The sequence below is a fragment of the Artemia sp. Qi Xiang Cuo genome, chromosome 2 (assembly GCF_049724085.1).
Source record: "Artemia sp. Qi Xiang Cuo chromosome 2, ASM4972408v1, whole genome shotgun sequence".
Lineage (NCBI taxonomy): Eukaryota > Metazoa > Arthropoda > Branchiopoda > Anostraca > Artemiidae > Artemia > Artemia sp. Qi Xiang Cuo.
In genome coordinates this window covers 48,924,019-48,939,584 of record NC_142795.1, presented here as the reverse complement: position 1 = coordinate 48,939,584, position 15,566 = coordinate 48,924,019, and the positions used below count along the sequence as shown (strand labels likewise).

Here is a 15,566-nt window from a genome sequence, read left to right as displayed (position 1 = left end):
CCACGACCTTTTGTACGATTTGTGTGGCCCAGATGCTGCTAGGCTAATCCGCCCCATGAAAAATCTCCCCCCCCCCCTCGAAAATTCCCCTCACATGTAAAACTGAACAGCCAAAGGGAAAAGTGAGACAAATAAAAGAATGGAGAAAAGAAGGGATTCTAGAATATTTTACCTAGAATATCTAGTCCAAAATATAGGCAGAATATAGGGTGTAGAATATCCTATAGTATTCATTTATATTTCTTTTAATTATTTTCTTCGTGTTTTTGGGGATTGAGTAATCAGACTAGGGTAAGATAAAGCTTAAAGAAAGTAACTTGAAAATATAAAACTAGTGGCAACTGTAGAAGGGTTGATTACAACCCTTTTGATTATGTTAACAATTGAATTTCTGGAGGAGGAGACTAAATCTTGTCATCAGTAGACACAATGAGGATTCAGCTAAAGATGTGAGCCAAGAATGAAAACGTATTGAATTCTTCAGATTCAATTAAAACTCGGCAAGATAGATTTGGGTTATTTTTAGTGCATTAGACAATGAAGCTGGACCATATATACAAGGACAAGAGGAAAAAAACAAGTTAGTTCGGGAAATTTCCTTTAAGTTTTATTCAGAAATTGGTATTTTTAAAGGTCCATAATTTGATGGAACATAACTTTAGCATTAGTTCAAACTCTGCCAATTCTACCGTAATGAGGAAAATAGGCTCTGGCCTATTGTCCAATCTGCTTCCATTCAATGACATAACTGCCTTAAAAAGACAGAAAAAAAACAGAACATCGTTTAACCTGGGATAGAATATCGTCATATTGGTTACACTATAGATAACATTTTTTACTTATTTTAGGTCTCATGCACACTCTCTCTTAGAAAAAAACGGCTATAGAATAGAATTCTGTAGAGAAAAAGTAACCAGAAAAGGGTGGAGAGAGAAATATCTACTTCGGCTCTTTTCAAAAAAGCAGTAGTCATTTTAGATCCTTATATAAATACTTGCAGGAATGGGCTATAAGAGGGAATTTACTGCAAAAGCCGACAACTCTTTCACTTCAAAAGTATATATAAGCAAGGATAGTTTCCTTTCAAACCTATTGCTTTATAAATATTCACAAGTAGAGTATAGGTAATACCCAAATGAAATTTTTTTTCTCCCAGCAGCCAATTAGCAAAGCAAAGTTTCATTTTTAGTATATAAAACAAAAAACTGTTATGTTCTGCTCAGTCTACTTTTAAAAGAAAATAAACTTACAGTCTCTGTCTTTCTTTTTCTTCAAACAAAGTAGGAATTTCGGGTAAAAAATCTTCTTTTAAAATTCTGTAGAGAACTTTATCTTCCTTCGCTGAAGAGCTACCCAGCTTTTTGGTCAGTTTACTCCAATCTATTTCTTCATAACATATTATATGCCATCGACTATGGGATTTTTTCTTTTTTGAGTTCCCTTTTCGCTTCTTATCGGGAGGTGACGGCTACAACAATAAGTAGTTTATAAATATGAACAAAAAAAAAACAAAAAAAAAACAAGAATTCGTAAATTTTGATGATTCCAAACATAAATGGATGTCTGAAATGGTCTAAGGCCTTTTTTAAAAGATTGTCTAAGTGCACTTAGACTTGTTATCATTCAATACCTACGCAAGCGCACATTGATACAGTAAATAACGAGTTTTACAGTTTATAACTACTGAAATGAATATTTGATCCAAAACTCACGCTGTTAAGAAAAGTCCGTTCAAGTAAAACATGAATTCTAGACTCTTCTAGAATGTTGATTATATATATATATATATATATATATATATATATATATATATATATATATATATATATATATATATATATATATATGTATATAAAAACAAAAAAAAAATTTTTTAAACACGAAAAACGGGTTTTAATTTTCTAACAAGCAGTTAAATAAAAAAAAATTAATTATGCAAAAAAGCTCCGAATATTTCGGCCCCACATCCGGTAGCATTTATAAAATGAAAAAAAAAAAAAATAAATAAAGCAAAAAAAAAAAACAACTTAAATTACATTACAATAAAACATACTAAACACATAAAGAGAACAAAAAGCAAAAACGAAAGAAAAATATAAATAAATAAGAACAAAACTCACATATTAATTAAAGACTTCCATGCACTGAATGACTTTCAACTGGCCTCCTCTCAGTATATAAATGGAAATATATTAAATAAACACTTCCATGTACTGAATGTCTATATTGATTCTACTCGCCTCCTCCCAGTATATAAATTGAAATCTATCAAAAATGAAGAATATATTTATACTTATATAAGTATAAATATATTCTTCATTTTTGATAGATTTCAATTTATATACTGGGAGGAGACAGTAGAATCAATATAGACATTCAGTACATGGAAGTGTTTATTTAATATATTTCCATTTATATACTGAGAGGAGGCCAGTTGAAAGACATTCAGTGCATGGAAGATGTTTAATTAATATGTGAGTTTTGTTCTTATTTATTTATATTTTTCTTTCGTTTTGCTTTTTGTTCTCTTTATGTGTTTAGTATGTTTTATTGTAATGTAATTTAAGTTGTTTTTTTTGCTTTATTTTTTTTTTTTTTTCCGTTGAAAAATTCCAGATGTGAGCTGAAATATTCGGAGCTTTGTGCATAATTAATTATTTTGTAGTTCACTGCTTGTTAGAAAATTAAAACCCGTTTTTCGTGTTTAAAATTTTTTTTGTTTTTAATGGAAAAGCGGTGTGGTCTAAGAAATTATATATATATATATATATATATATATATATATATATATATATATATATATATATATATATATATATATATATATATATATATATATATATATATATATATATATATATATATATATATATATATATATATATATATATATATATATATATATATATATATATATATATGTGTGTGTGTGTGTGTGTGTGTGTGTGTGTGTGTGTGTGTGTGTGTGTGTGTGTGTGTGTGTGTGTGTGTGTGTGTGTGTGTGTGTGTGTGTGTGTGTGTGTGTGTGTGTGTGTGTGTGTGTGTGTGTGTGTGTGTGTGTGTGTGTGTGTGTGTGTGTGTGTGTGTGTGTGTGTGTGTGTGTGTGTGTGTGTGTGTGTGTGTGTGTGTGTGTGTGTGTGTGTGTGTGAGTGTGAGAGTGTGTGATAGTGTGTGTGATATATATATATATATATATATATATATATATATATATATATATATATATATATATATATATATATATATATATATATATATATATATATATATATATATATATATATATATATATATATATATATATATATATATATATATATATATATATATATATATATATACAACTTGCCTTTTAACCACAGACTTTGTGTCTTATGTCTTCTAACCACAGATTTCGTTGCGATTCGTTGTGATGTTCATTGTCGCATTTCTTCAAAGTGTTCTTAGGATTGAGATTCATTAAGTATCTTCATTACATCAGACATATTTTCCATGTATTTTGCTTTAGCTGTTTGAATTGGTCCTGATATGTTGGATGGTCCAGGTTGTTGGACAAAAATCTCTTCAATTGGATTTTATATACTGACATTGAATTCGATATTGATCGTCCTGGAATTTTGTCCCGTTGAATTCTGGACATTTGATTATCAAGGTTGTTGCTCTTCCAACAACACACCATGTTCAAGATTTATGAATTTTCGTCTTTTGGGCTGTCCTCTAGGTATATTTCCAATTTCATACTCTTGATTAAACAGAGTCCTGTATCATATATACGCTACCAGAGGACCGAACTTAATTCGGTTCCAGTTTTTTTTTTTTTTTTTTTTCTTTTAATTCTTAATTTGACAGCGTCCATGTTTGTCCCATAATGCTCGTTTCTTCACACATTCAACACTAATTCAAAATGATTGCAAAGACAGTTTTTCTTTCTATTTTTTATTTTATTTAATTGATAAAATCAAGATAACGTAGGAGAAAGTCTATTAGAACTTTTTTTGCAGTCGATCGTTCTGAATCAAACTTATAGAGCATCAACCAACTAAAACAGAAATAAATAGAAAGAAGAACTATCATCTTTGTAATCAGATATAAATTAATATGTTGAATATGTGAAGGAAAGAGCAATATGAGGAAAATAAGGAAGCTGTCAAATCAAGAGTTAAAAAAAAACAAAAATGAAGCACAACGAGATCTGGGTTTAGAACACATGCGACAACAAGTGTTAATAATTCTATATTTTTCCCAGGATGTATCGAACCTATGACCCGATAAGACCGGGAGAGGGCTCATTTATGTAATCACGCAATATTCACATTAAAAATAAATTTGCATAAATCAGTATAACTTGGAAGAAAGTAAAAAAAAAAAAAAAAAAAAAACAGCCGATTGTTCTGAATGAAACTTATAGAACATCAATCAACTAAAACAGAAAGCAAAAGAAAGAAAAAAACTACCATCTTGTTAATCAGATTTGAATTAATGTGTTGAATGTGTCAAGGAAAGGGCACTATGAGGAAAATAAGGAAGCTGTCAAATCAAGACTTAAAAAAACAAAAACAAAAAAGCACAACGGAATCTGTGGTTACAAGACATGCGACAACGATCATCAATAATTCTGTATTTTTTCCAGTGCGTATCGAGCCTATGGTCTTATAATACCGGGAGAGGGCTCATTTATGTCATCGTGCGAGATTCCCATTGAAAATAGATTTGTATAAATCGGGATAACTTAGAAGAAAGTACAAAGAAAAAGTTTCGATCGATCGTTCTTAATTAGACATAGAGAGGGTCGATCCTTTCAGTGTAATCTCATGCTATAACTTTACCGATCATTTTTCACGTCCATGGAGGATAACAGGGCAAACTAATGCCATGGAAATTCAAAACTTCTTTCGGACACTGACTTCGCAACGATTCCGTAGGGGCTTCCGAGGGGAGGCAAAGAATATCAGTGCTTTCTGTATTTGCTGTTGGATATCATCGTTAGAACATCCTTCAGTACAAAGCTGGGAGCTCAGGTATGTATAACGGTTCAATTTCTTCAGTTGAACTTGATTGGCAGTTGGTCCCACACAGGCTTACAGTACAAAAAATTTAGGTACATTGGAGAAAAACATCTTGAGCCACCAGCCCCCCCCCCTGTCCCCTCTCCCCAAGTAAAAACTTGAGGTAAACTTCATCCCCTTAACATTCTCTGCAAGTTTCAACTTGGCTCTTTCATTCTACTTTTGGACGACTGACCACACATATCCGCTTAGACTTACCTCGTCATCTGGGTCTTCCTTGTATAGCCTCGTGCCATAGAAATACCAATATGCAGCACCAATACTGTCATAACCAAGGGGCTCCACTCGAAGGCTATCTGCTTCCAGGTTCTACCAGAAAAAATGAAATGGTATTATTGGATTTCTTGCACCTATTAATGGGTACGGAGAAACTATCTTCTCTAGCATTGATTAGATCTCCAGAAAACAGTCACATTCTGCTACATAGCAAATAGGAGGTCAAAACATACCCTTACAGCTGTAACTAGTATTACAAAATAAAAGCTAGAAATAAAATCATAAAATAAGACGAACACAAAAAGTAAGTCGATAAATAATAAAATGAAGTTGAATACATACTATAGTGAATTACTGACAAAACAAAACTCACTTACTGACATCCAGAACATCATTAGTCAAACTTTTACGGTAAGGGAAGATTAAAACTTTTCGGTATTTCGATAAAAGGGTAAACCAGAATATTTCCGGTACACCAGAGAGCTTTGGGTAATACAGTTTTTTATTTTACCGTCTAGCCTATAGCATGGAAGGGGAGCGCCCCACATCCCTCTCGTATCTCATACCTCTGCTGACATCCACATAAATCGTGGATGTATTTAACAATGTGCAACAATGCAAGGATTGGCAAATTTCTCATAATTCAATTAGGTGCAATTTTAGGGATACTTTTATAATTCTGAAAAAAATCGTTGATCCCAATTAGGCGTGTCGGATACTTAACGTCCTTATTTTCAAGATCCATTAGTTGTGTCTTTTCATTTGTTCGCATAGGCATAGCACGAACCAGCTGAGAAAGCATCGATAAAATTACACGTTCAACGTTTACGGAAACAGTTATAGCTACAGGTAAAAGTATTCACTAAGGTTTTCTTAAAGAGATATTATTTCACATTTATGGGTAAACTTAATTTCTGAATCGGCAAATTTTTCTGACCAGCAATTTCTGTGTTCGAACTTTATGAATCCTTTTCAAGCATACACCTTAAAGGTAATAATATACCTGTACTAAGAAATTGTTTGTATAAGAAGGTAGGTTTGACAAACTAGCCAATTCGAACATACCATTGGAATCCGTATTTACATGGAGTTTTTTGTCGTTCTATGCAGATATTTCAATTATTTTATTATGTCATTAAATTTTCTTCGACAAAGCTTTTTGCATACTGATTATTTTACACTATTAACAATCAAATTACATATATATACTGGCTTTATATTTGAGTAATAATTATGTATATATATTTATTCTATTTGTGGAAAATGGCTCCATATTTTTTCGGGAAAATTGTTATCTAGGGATATTTTCGCATAAAAAAACGATCTAGATAGGTCAGAAGTCTGAGAAACATCGTTAAGAGCCTGAATTTTGGTTTTTGCAAATGCCGTCATGTTGGCACATCATATAAGCATTTCTTATGACTTCATATATAGCATCACATAAGTATTTTTCTTATATAATGTTATGCATAACATAAATAAGATTGTTGAGTTTCCAACGCTACAGTTATTTATATAATATTATGTCTGTTTGATGGCCCAAAAAACGAAAATTTGCAGTTACAGTAACTATAAATGATAATTCTTTGGAACCAACACTTGAATTAACGTGTCAAAAATGAAAATCAAGAACAAAGACACAGGCGGTTAGAATATATGCGAAAACGACAATTAGAGCGTGTTAAAAATAAAAATGAAGAGCAAAGACACGCACATTTAGAAGACACACGGCAACGAACAAGTGAGGGAGTCAAAAATGAGAATAAAGAGCAGCAAGTCAATGACAATCAACCTGGACAGCGAGAATCAAAACTTGTCAAAATTTAAAACAATAGCGATGATGATTGGGTTTGGGATATTGACCTGGATAAGGTATTCCATGCCTACCATACCTTTGTTAAAACAAAAAAAAAGGTTCGGTGATATGTATTTCATAATGACAAAAGATAAGCCGAGGTGTAACGAAGCAAACAAATTGATAATGATAGCAATGATGATTTAGTTTTGTATTTTTACATGGATAATGTTAACAATACCTACCATACTTTTCGGAATTAAAATACGGACTCGGTATATATCTGGAAGAAAAAGAAGTTTTTGTCACGTCACCCAAACAATTAAAAGAAACAAAGGTTCGTTGATATGTCTTTCATATCGACAAAAGACCAACCAAGGCAAAAGTTTTTATCCCACCACCTGAACAATTAAAAGAAACAAAGGTGGTCGTCAATGCCTTCAATACCTTATAAAGTCAAAAACCTGGACTAGATAAATCGTTGGAATAAAAAGAAGTTTTGTCCCACCACTTGAACAATTGAAAGAAACAAAGGTTCGGCGATATGTCTTTCATAATGACAAAAGACAAGCCGAGGCAAAAGTTAAAGGTCCAATAAAAAAATATAATTATACAAAGGAACCAATTCTAATTTAAGGTCCATTTGGACGTCATGAAATCAAGAAAAGGAACAAATTGTCTGCTTTTAGAAGACAAACGACAATGAGAATCTATACATAGAAGCCTGCCACATTCCGAGTGCCGGGACCCGGCGGCTAAACCGCCGGGCTCCCGGTACTATATATATATATATTCGTGCATCTTCATTTTTATGCATCATTATCCAGATATTCTTCCATACCTTTTGCTTTAGCTGTTTGGATTCATTCAAAATAATATGTAATTTCGCATGACGTCACAAGATACCGTACCAAGAAAATTCTTTCCCAACTTTTTCCTAGTCGTTATAGTTTTAATTTACTTGTGTTGTTGTATAGTTCAGTAACAGCCAGGAGTGTTTCAATGCCTATGCCCTCTGAATTATCTATATTATGCATTGGCATAGTTATCGTTTTATTCTTCAGTTTCAAGTAATATGGTGGCAAATCAGCAATTTCAGTTAAATTGCGAAATTCTGGCGTATCTTCAATGTCTCTTTTCTTTTTATCCTTTACATACGCTAAAATAACACGTACCCTATTCCACTGTAATATCTGAAATACATCTTTAAATTAGTAGCATAGTTATCCCGTTATTCTGTAGTTTTAGGTCATATTTTCGTTTGCAATTCAATGTGATTTGTGCTGTTCCTTTTTCCTTGCCATGTGAGCATTCAAGGAAGGAGATTTATAAACCGCCATTTGTTCTGTGAGTTATTTGTAATCTTGTTTAATTTTGCACGTGCCACACATACTAAAAATTAATTCCACCGTCCTGTTTATCCTTCACAGACTCACACACACCAAACTAACATGTTCTTTCATTCTATTGTAATTTACCTAAAAAAAAAAAAAAAAATGAAAAAGGAAACTACCTTAAGCACATCCTGAACATCTTCTGCATCTAGCCTGAAGTCACATAACATCTGCAAAGTTACCACTTTTGTCCGGAGTGGAAAAAACTGAAAGCTTGAATCGCCTTGAAATGGTATGGAGCAGAATGTTTCCTAAAATACACCTTTATGCATAAATTTTCTCTTTTAGTAAAGTAACACATATTTCTACGACCCAAAAAATGAATCCGGAATGTCACACAACAGTCTAAAAGATGTAATTGCTTATGAATCAGAGTTTAAGAGCGAGAGAGAGAGAGAGAGAGAGAGAGAGAGAGAGAGAGAGAGAGAGAGAGAGAGAGAGAGAGAGAGAGAGAGAGAGAGAGAGAGAGAGAGAGAGAGAGAGACAGAGAAAGAGAGAGAGAGAGAGAGAGGAAGGAAGAGTAGAGGGGACGAGAGAGAGGAAGAGAGGACGGAAGATAGAGGAGGCGAGAGACAGAGAGGGAGAGAGACAGAAATTGAACAAAAAAATAAGAAAAGCAGACATAGAAGCCCCCTCGTGGTAACAAAAGCGTCAAGGTCACAGAAAAAAAAGAATGATCATTCAAAAATTGGATTGGTCATGGCTTCTATCCATGGGTATACATGCAGTCTGTCTGTTGATTTTATTTGTATTAATCCGACTAAGTTATCCTTTTTTAAAATGAGAAGGAATGTGCATTGGGTCTACTTTTATGATACTATCCTAAATAAGCTTTATATGAATATCCCGAACAAGGCGGTATCCAGGGGGGAGGGGAGTTGCCAAATTTGGAACCCCCCCCCCCCCCGAAACATTTGTCCGACTCGGGCTTACAATTTTTTTGTAAGCCCCTCTCCTGCAAAAAATCCCCCCCGAACAAAAATTCTGGACACGTTCTTGATCCCCAATATCCCTCTTTAAAGCGAGGTCTTCATGCACGCAGTTTTGTCATTCCAACTACTTCACCAAACATTGTGATAAACTACTTATTATTGACGATATGTTCGCCTCCTCAAAAAAAAGATAAATAAACAGGAATGGCCAAATTAGAGCATAAATCATCGTTTTCCTTTTAGACTTTAGAAATTTGCCTATTGAAAGCTTATCTCCGTTTAGCCTTTCTCTCAACTGTTGACAGGTTCTGCCAATGTAAGAATTTCTCACAGGAACATGGCGCGTCATATACACTGCTACCAGGAATAGAATCTGTTTTGTCATACCCATAATAAAAAAAAAGCGTCCAACCCTAAAATGGCTTTCGAAGGATGAGTACGATTATGTTTACGTAAGATTTTGTCAAGTTTGTTGCTAAGTGTAGGGATATATGATAATATTGTGAAATTTTTCTTTTCTTTTATGATGTTGACTGAAGAGTGGGGGGTGACTTCATTCTTGTCTTTTTTGCTTTTCTTCGTTTTTCTTCTTCTATAATTTGATTAATAAGTTGAATAGGATAACTATTATAGAAAAAACGTCATAAAGGTAATTTAGCTCAGAGACTACAAGAATGACTGGACAAATTCTATAATTCTATCAACCAAAGAAATGAGCATACCTCTTTTCCAAGAAGAAATAAAGTGTCTAAGTTATCAGACCCCTTTAGTTCAAGGTTTTATAGAAACTGAGAAACTGTTTGATTTAGCCAATAGAATTGCATTAACGTGGGTCCTATCCTTGTATGGTATACCAGATAAATGCCATAGAATGACTAGCACATGTACAAGAACATCATTGCTGCAGTTAAGATTGGGAATGAGATTAGTAGCCGGTTTCGTATTAAATCAGGAGTTAAACAGGGTTGTGTTTTATCCACATTTATACTGGTCATTAGGAGTTCGGGTGGTTTCTTAAGACTGAGAATTTTTTTGTCGCCTGAACAAAAATGCTCAACAATTTATCTATGAGAACTCAAAGGATGACAAATAGTCCCTCCAAAATTCAATACAAGCAAAAAGGGAGAACGATTTTTATAGTTGCTCTAAAAATTTCATGGAAAAATACTAAATAGAAAATATTTTCAAAAATACAACTCCTTTTTTCAAGATTATATTACTGCTACAACAGCTATCATGATCATAAACTTGTGAAGACATATTATGTTGCATTGACTCATAAATAGTTTCTGCTGGAAAGCAATAATAAACTCCTTGTATCAAATTATACAGGACACTCAATGATAAAGAAAAGGTGATAGATCTTCACAGTTCTTGTAAAAAGAAATAAAGGCAGTCCGCAAAGAGTGAAAATCTGACAGAAATCAAAGAAATGTCGTCTACAAACAGAGGAGAATTATTATATAAATTCATCTAATAGCATATATAAGCCTACTAATTGTACACAAAACAAATTAGTGAGAAAGAATGTATGGCATATTTTCAAAAATAGCAACTACTTTCTGGGAGCTGCTTTTAGAACACCCTTCAGACTAATTTGTAATAAAAAGATATAACCTTATTTTTCTGTCGAAACAGCCTTCTTAAATACATTTCATAATTGGACTTGGTAATAGTTTCATTCTCAATGCATCCACTTAAAAGACGAACAATAAGCTCTTGAAGTAAAGGACTACCAAGGTCTTCTACGCTATCTGTCAACAATGCCTCTTCCAGCTCCTGTAAAATTCACACTGATTATTATGCATTTCCATTTATATAATATTAATAAATAGCTAGATTAAACGATTAGTTACACTCGGGCTTTTAGAAAGTTTAGAGGGCGTTAGCTTTACTTTTATTTGGGGTAATTTTTTATCTTTGTAAGTTCGACTTGATTCATTGAAAGTTATTTTTGTTCGTTAAGTATGAATTACTAAATGGCTTTATTTCTGTTTGTCTTCGGTTGATTTCAGCTTTTATTTGAAAAACTTCTTTTTTAGAAAGTTTCTAATTTATTTATGTGTGTTTTAAATTGACACTTTATTTTGTTAATAAGAAATTAGTTGGAAAGTTTTTTTCTTCGGCTTTTCTGCTTAAGGGATAAGATTTTAGCTTTTCTTTTAATATTTTGTACAAAATATAGACTGAAAATTTGCATAATTTCTGGCCGTTGACAGGGCTGAGGCCATCTTGACCCTCGTTCTCTTGCGACCTTGAATACAGACGAATATTGATTGGCTATTTATATAAAAAAAAATGAGAACCATATTGTATTATATTTCGTTTTCAACGGTTGTCTGTACATATAAATGCATTCCAGCTCCATTTATTGAAAAGGTTTCTATTTTGATGCTTAAAAAAAAAAAGAATGTCAACATCCAATGGAATCGGATTATTTCCTGGTTGAGGTTCTCTTAGTTCTGAAATTTTTATTGAGACGAATTAGCATAAAATAGTAGAATATTCCGTACTAAGAATCAAAAGAACCATATTTTTTTCAAAAATTAATTATCCTTGGTAAGCTCCCCTTGTCCCCTTCCAAGTCAAGCTTCGTCTAATATGTCCTCAAAATTTCAACTGGATCCCTTAAGTTTTTAATTTCCGTTCTCAAGGTATTGCAGATTTGTTATTTTAATAACCAGGATGCATGTATTGTCTTTCGATTGAGCTCCACTCTTCCCTCGAAGCCACTATTCAGCGTCCAGTTGCCTCCCCTCAATATTCCCTTAGTTTCAAGTTTCAATTTAATATCATAAGCCGTTCCTGATATTGTGCATATATACCATATTGACAACCTGGCAGCACATGATGCTTTTTGATCTATCTAGCTTTTTAACTGTGCACATACTACAGGTCTCTTGGGGGTTTTTAATGCAAAAACGTTATTTATACATGGAGTTGAGACGAACATTCGTTAGCCCTTTCCCCCTTCCCCAAGGACAAATTTCTCCTTGTCCAACCCGCCCCTTTCCTTTCCCCATGGGTGCCTGAAAATTTCGATTCCGATCTCCGAGCCATTCCCAAAATATTGCAGTGATGATATTCCGACGACCAAAAAATATATAGTCTTTCGATATACCCCCCCCCCAGGTCAAACTTATAGCCCCACAACACACTAGAATTCTCCCTCAAAGTTACAACTCGATCCCTTTAGCCATTTCAAAGACACTGAATATAATATGAAAACTCACATACACATGGCGTTTTTTTATTTACTCAGGCACGCGTGTTGTTTCCAGAGTACACTTTTGGAAAAAACTGGTAATCTCGGTCTAGCGAATTATTCGTAATAACTTGGCCAAATTTTATACCCGTCTCAACAAAATGTATTATTTTCTCCACACAAAAAATGATTCCTGAACGTCCCGAGCTAATCTGATACCGAAGCATCTCGACCTTTTGATCGGATGTCTTCTGGGCTGTGGGGATCAGGTTGGAAGAAAAGGAATCAGGAGCAGGGCTGACTGCCCTCTAATAACTTTCGAATCTTAAAAGACACTGGAACTTTTAATATCCTTTTGAATGACCCACTGCCCTGCCAGAGACTAGTGCAGAAGATTGCCAAGAATTTCAAAACTGACTTGAGGTTCCAGAGCTCGGCTCGGTTCTGGGGATATTACGGATATCATAGATATGGTCTTTTACATAGACAGCAAAGTTTCCACTTAATACCCATAGCCATTCCTGAGACATTGCATATATACCCTTTTGACCACCTGGATGCTTATAGTGCCTTTTGATTAATTTAATATTCCCTGAAAGTTTCAATCTAACATGCGTAGCCATACCTGAGATATTGTAGATACACTCTACAATATGTCGGGATGTAGATACACTCCAACTAAATGTCGGGAGTGTAGATACACTCCCGACAAACTGGTTGCAAATGTTTAACTAAATCTAATATCCCCCTAAACATTCCATGAAAGATTAATTAATGCCCTTAGCCATTCTGTAGAAATAGAATGATTTAGTTGATTATTGATTTAGTGATATATTTGATTTAGTTCCTCAACCGTTCCTGAAACATTGCAGATTCGCCATTTTGACAACCAGGATGCACATAGGGTCTTTTGATTTAGTTCAACAACCCCTGCAAGCTTCACTTTTAATTATTAAAAAGGGAAATTAAAACTTTCAATTTCCAATCGAATGGACCCTTTTCAAAGTTTCTACGACCACTCCCTCCATACTAAATGACCGGGTCAATACAAAGAAAAAAGAACAAATTTAAGCCATGTCGCTTTTTGCTTCTATTGATAAATTGAAAAAAAAATCAACAAGAGTTAACTGTTTGTGGCACAAGTACTAAATTTTTTATTTGAAGGAACTGAGGCTCTGGTCCTTAAAATAGGCTAAGATAGCTAGATTCTGTCCGATCTAATTAGATACATCAATAATACCCCAGTAAACGAAGGATTTGACCTTGTACAAATTGAAAAAGATATGATTCCTAAAAATACTTAGTAAAAAAAAAAATGTCCCGATTCTAAATACGAAGTTTAACGCTCCATCATTTTCAGAAACAAAGTTTTTAGGGGGGAAGGGCGAGAGAACCAAAAAAAAATGACCAACACGAGTTTGTAGTCTGTTCTATTCAGATTTTTTTTTTTCTTGACACAAGTAGATTGGTCGCAAGTGAAAAAGTGGAAGGGGGCTGGGATAAATTGGTTAAACGAGATGGATATTCTGCGGCTAAATTTTCAATGTTTTTCAAATATTTGTACATTTGTTATTGCATTCCATATCGTTTTACAGAATTCGTCTTCAAAACCTAAGCGAAGAGTTTAATTCTGACTAATTTCTTCTATCAAAACTAGTTCAAATTTAATTGTGTAAAGTAATACAAAAAAAGATAGCAGACGACTAAACGCTGTAACCTTTCGTTTCGAAAATCTCTTGCTGATTTCGTTTAGTTCGTACCTTTGTACGTGCCACATGCCTAGGTAAATTTCAGTCTGTTTTTTCTTACAAGAACATCAAAGGTTCAAGCATCCTGCTCTCTAGTTACGCTTAACGACCACTAGGAGGCACTTAGATGCCGTGGGTAAAGCCCCGTGTATCGGATGGTACTTTTCCTTCTCTAGTCACCAACCAAACCCCAAAGGATCAATTTCAGCGTCCAGTTCCTTCAATAATTAGACTTGCAAGAAAATTTGCAAGGAATGGAACTTTCAAGAATCCCGTGTAGTCGTCTTCTTCTTCTTCTTCTGAAAATCATCACTGGGAATCAAAAACGGAATCCTTCCGGTTTCCAGCAGGTTGTGTGCTGGCACTTCCCTCATCATTATCTTCTTGATGTCATTCAATTGGTTTTCTTTCACACTTTTGATGAAACTTCCAAATCATTCATCTTTATTTCAATATAGCAATGCTCGTGATGTCACAATTCTGTTTTGTTTTTTTTTTCAAAGGAACTAAGAAGATAAATTTTGTCTGGCTTCTGGGAACTGCAGGCACCTGAGTTACCTATTCGCAGCATGGTTAAAGCCTATAGGCCGGCCAGTACCAATACGGCTCTTGCTAGTCGCTCCCACTGAAATCCGGCATATGATCACACTCCAATAAACAAATTCAAACTATTATTCACGAGAAAACCCGTAACACTTTTATTTAGGCACCTTTCATCTCGTATGTTAAATATCATTCGTCTAGTAAAATGCAAGCGTGGGTTCCTGCTCTTATGCCTGGCTCTGCACTTGAACCGTCAAATACTAAGGAAATATTGCAATGGTACCGATGACACAATCTGCGCAATTTAGCAAGTATATTTCTGTATATATAAGAAATATTTCTGCAATAGAAGCTGAACTTGTTGTTTGCGGGTTGCATTCCTTCAACAACTTTCTGAATGATATCAGGCAATGGAGACTTTTCTGCCTCCTATGAGGCCCATTGGACTCAAATATAGAAGAAGGGGAGGGATAAAATCGTTAATCATAATGCGTACAAGCTTTTAAATCGTCTCCAGGACTCAGCAACTAGCAACTAAGTGCATCGATGCCAGACCGAATGTCTGGCATTGTGTGGGACATGTAGCAAATGTTACCAAAATAACATATACTTTGGATTATAGTAAAGTCCATCGTAACTGTCAGAAAAAATTATTGATTTATTATAA

At 34.0% G+C, this 15,566-nt stretch overlaps 1 protein-coding gene across 1 annotated transcript in view; it reads right to left on the bottom strand.

Moving 5' to 3' along the window:
• Window positions 1-15,566, bottom strand: part of dikar (CECR2 histone acetyl-lysine reader dikar) — an 89,157-nt gene that overhangs the window by 43,856 nt on the left and 29,735 nt on the right. Inside the window, exons 4-7 of the mRNA XM_089108151.1 lie at window positions 11,021-11,182; window positions 8,591-8,722; window positions 5,265-5,375; window positions 1,251-1,468 (exon numbers count right to left, since the gene is read on the bottom strand). Of these exons, the coding sequence (XP_088964277.1) occupies window positions 1,251-1,468; window positions 5,265-5,375; window positions 8,591-8,722; window positions 11,021-11,182 (623 nt within the window). The remainder of the gene's footprint in view (window positions 1-1,250; window positions 1,469-5,264; window positions 5,376-8,590; window positions 8,723-11,020; window positions 11,183-15,566) is intronic.